Below are 3581 nucleotides of genomic sequence, written 5' to 3'. Positions count from 1 at the left end.
TGTCGCTGTAGGCAGTTGTGAGACCACAGAAAAGCCTGAACAAAAGAGCCATTTTCTCCCCACAATATTTTCCTCTTCTTCTTCAAGTGCATTTCATCGATTTGAACTATCGTATGAGCTCTTCTATTTTCTGTGGCCGTCATTTTAGACAGCTGATATGGCTGACTATGATGTTGAGTGCACAACGGAGCTGTTTGAATATAGCATATTCAATGATAAACACCTATATACATACATATACATAATTTAAATAGTTCATGAAAGTGCAAGGCTCTTTTATTCATCTTGCGTGAGCTTGAAGGACTTTAAATCTTATCATTCAGCTGTGTGAAGCACTGCGATCTATAAGTGAAGAAGGATGGAATGATTTTCTGTCATATATCTAACATTTTTCTTTAAAAATATATGCATGTTTAATTAATTAAATTCAATTTTATTGATTTGAATATTATTGGCAATGATCATATACAACATTTTTTTATAATGATTTAAAAGGTCATGTGTGGAATACAAAATACAATTATTCATATCTACAAAAAGTTAAATCAGGTTTAGTTACAATATGCACATTTTATCTTTGTTATCAAAATCGTATGAATTAATGTTATTAGTGTGATTGTTAAATATTATACAAAAACTACTTTCTCTATTTGTCTTTCTCCTTACAACAGGATTTTTTGTCCATGATGTTTTCAGGGTGCAGACTAGATAGTGAACAACTTCTAAGTCATTTTTTTTGACACCTGACAGCATTATCTTTGTATGGAAGCCTGTATTTGCACTGAATAAAAATGTAAAAAAAAAAGGTTCTTGTGACTTTTTATCTCACAATTCTGACTTTTTTCACAGAAGTGCGTTACACAAACTCACAATTCTGACTTTTTTCTCCGAATTGTGTGATATAAACTCACAGTTCTGACATTTTTTCAGAATTCGATGATATAAACACAATTCTGACTTTTTTCTCAGAATTGGATGATACAAACTCACAATTCTGACTTTTATTTCAGAATTGGATTATATAAACACAATTCAGATTTTTCTCAGAATTGCGAGATATACTCACAATTCTGATCTTTTCTCAGAATTGCATGATATAAACTCGTAATTGTGAGAAAAAAACTCAGAATTGTGAGTTTTGATCTCGCAATTCTAACTTTTTTCTCACAAATGCAAGTTTGTATCTCACATTTCTAACTTTTTTCTCACAAATGCAAATTTGTGTCTCGCAATTCTGACTTTCGTACTCAAAAGTCCAATTTTGAGGGAAAAAAAGACTGATATGTTCTCAGAATTATGAGTTTATATCTCACAATTCTGACTTAACTCGCGAAAACTGGAGAAAAAAGATACAATTTTGAGATATAAACTCGCAATTCTGAGAAATAAAGGTCAGAATTGTGCAATTCTACCTTTATTTCTCAGAATTGCGAGTTTATATCTCACAATTCTGAATTTATAACTTGCAATTGTGAGTCTATATAACAATTGTGAGATGTAAACTTGCAATTGTGAGAAAAAAAAGTCAGAATTGTGAGATAAGAAGTCGCAATTACCTTTTTAATTTTTTTTTTTTTATTCAGTGGCAGAAACAGGCTACCATACCTTGTCTTTTTTACATGCAACAACATTCTTATCCTCCACTGGGTCCGAAAAAGCATTAATAGCAGATGTTTCTCTTTTTTTAGCCATCAAAAAACTTGACAAAGAAGTTGCAGACAGAATGCCATCCCTCTCCGCAGTAGCTCACAGCGGGCTGCATGTCTGAGAATCCATCATTCACGACTCCAAACTCCTCATCCTCTTCTTTCTTCACCTCCTCTTCCTTCTTCTGTACTTCTTTTTCTTTCATCGCAGGTGCCTCTGTTTTCCGTTTGCTCTCTTCAGTCATTTTCTTGCTGTTGTGTGTGGTAGTCTCTTCTCCGCTTCTCTCCGTGAGTTTCATGTGGGATGCGCTGGGTGCTTTCTTGCATAGTCGTGTTTTTAGGACTTTCTCTCCCTCGCAAGCATTCTTTCGCTTTTTCAGTTTGCTCACCACCTGTTTCCAGTACTGGGAGGACTGAGTGCTGTAGACGGAGCATTCCTGAGGTTTTCCAGCAAACTGGCACGTGTAGTGAAGTCCGAGTCCCTCCTCACTTGGGGCTGTGCAGCTCACCTGGAGCAGGATGTTAGCTCCTCTCTCAAGCGTCTCCCAGGTGCAGCGGTGCCCATCTTTTGTGCTCAGTTGACCTGATCCCAATGAGGGATTTACAACGGTGCTGTCTGATCCAGTCACTGCATCTGATGGCTGCTTGGACTTCTTTTTTGCCTCAGTGAATGACAGGACGAAGAAGAGGAGGGAAAAGATGAAGAGCAGACCCCGCCCTCGCATGGCCGTGTGAATGCAGGTTAAAGAATAGAAGAAATCCCTGGTTTAGGGTACACACTGCACCCTTAGAATGGAGATGAAATCACAGCACCTGCAAAAACTGAGGAAAAAAATATGTGATGCAGGGTTATTGTAGTTATAATTTACTAAAACTAAAACCATAAACACATTAGTTACTTGAATTGAAATAACATAAATCTTAACCAAAATAAAACCAAAACTATTTGAAAATATAAACCTTTTTTAAATTTCAGATAGTAGCCCATTTGCCCATTTTAAATTCTATTTAGTTTAACTGTACTAAAATAACTAAAATAAAAATTAAATAAATTTTAGATTAAAAAAACTAATAAAAAATAACTACAGTTAAATGAAAATCCAAGAATAAAAACTAAAATATTAATAAAAATTCTAATAGTATCTCAGTGCTATTAAAAAAATTGACATGATTCAGACTACATACTTAAGTCTTAAAATTTTAAATCGATGTAATTTTATACAATTTATTAATACATCTAATTATTTATATACTTATTAAATAAAACAATTTTTAAATTACAAATTTAAACACTTTTAAAATTTATTTTTATAATTATAATTTAATTCTGTTTAAATTTGAATAGATTTGCATGAGTATGTATACAGAACATCAGTTCAATTCAACAACAGCCGGATGATTCACCAAATCACATCCTATCATCGTCATCTTCATAGACAAAAGTAACAGATATGATGCATTTCTCCTCTTTTTATGCCACTCACGCACCTGCATTCTAAAAAAACACCCGAAAAGTTTCATATTATCGTTTCTCTTAGTGTTGTTTTACTTACCGAGCCGAGTGTTCCTTCAGGACTGCGAGTGAGAGAGGATTGTGGAAGGATAAGAAAGCAGGGGGAGAAATAAAGGATGGAATCCAGGGATAAAGAAAAAACAGGGTGGAAGGGGGGCTGGATGGTGGATGCTTTTTGGGGGCATCAATAGGATATCCAAACCTCCCAGGATCTGGCACCTCCCTCCTCGTCCGAAGACAAATGGACACCCCTCACCCCATCCCTTCTCTCTACTTCTTTGTCTCCTTTCACTCAATGTCTCAGTTTCTCTCGTCTATCCTCGTTTCCTGAGCACTTGGTGTCTTACAACATGAGTATATAGAAAAACAGTTATTTTTCGTCTTTGAATATGTAATTAAAAATAATTGGGACCATTTCAAAA

At 34.9% G+C, this 3581-nt stretch overlaps 1 protein-coding gene across 2 annotated transcripts; it reads right to left on the bottom strand.

Moving 5' to 3' along the window:
* Nucleotides 1–569: 569 nt before the first annotated feature.
* Nucleotides 570–3354, bottom strand: fgfbp3 (fibroblast growth factor binding protein 3). 2 transcript variants are annotated; one of them, XM_073827325.1, is made up of 2 exons: nucleotides 3200–3354; nucleotides 570–2468 (listed from the first exon to the last, which is right to left on the bottom strand). In XM_073827325.1, exon 2 carries the CDS (start codon nucleotides 2369–2371, stop codon nucleotides 1685–1687), a length of 687 nt encoding a protein of 228 aa, XP_073683426.1. In that variant the 5' UTR covers nucleotides 2372–2468; nucleotides 3200–3354; the 3' UTR covers nucleotides 570–1684. The 2 variants fall into 2 exon arrangements, with proteins under 2 accessions (XP_073683426.1, XP_073683427.1); XM_073827326.1 differs by having other exon boundaries at nucleotides 570–2459; nucleotides 3200–3313.
* Nucleotides 3355–3581: the final 227 nt, after the last annotated feature.

The sequence above is a fragment of the Garra rufa genome, chromosome 21 (assembly GCF_049309525.1).
Source record: "Garra rufa chromosome 21, GarRuf1.0, whole genome shotgun sequence".
Lineage (NCBI taxonomy): Eukaryota > Metazoa > Chordata > Actinopteri > Cypriniformes > Cyprinidae > Garra > Garra rufa.
The sequence above is the reverse complement of the archived record's forward strand: the minus strand, read 5'-3'. Positions and strand labels throughout refer to the sequence as shown.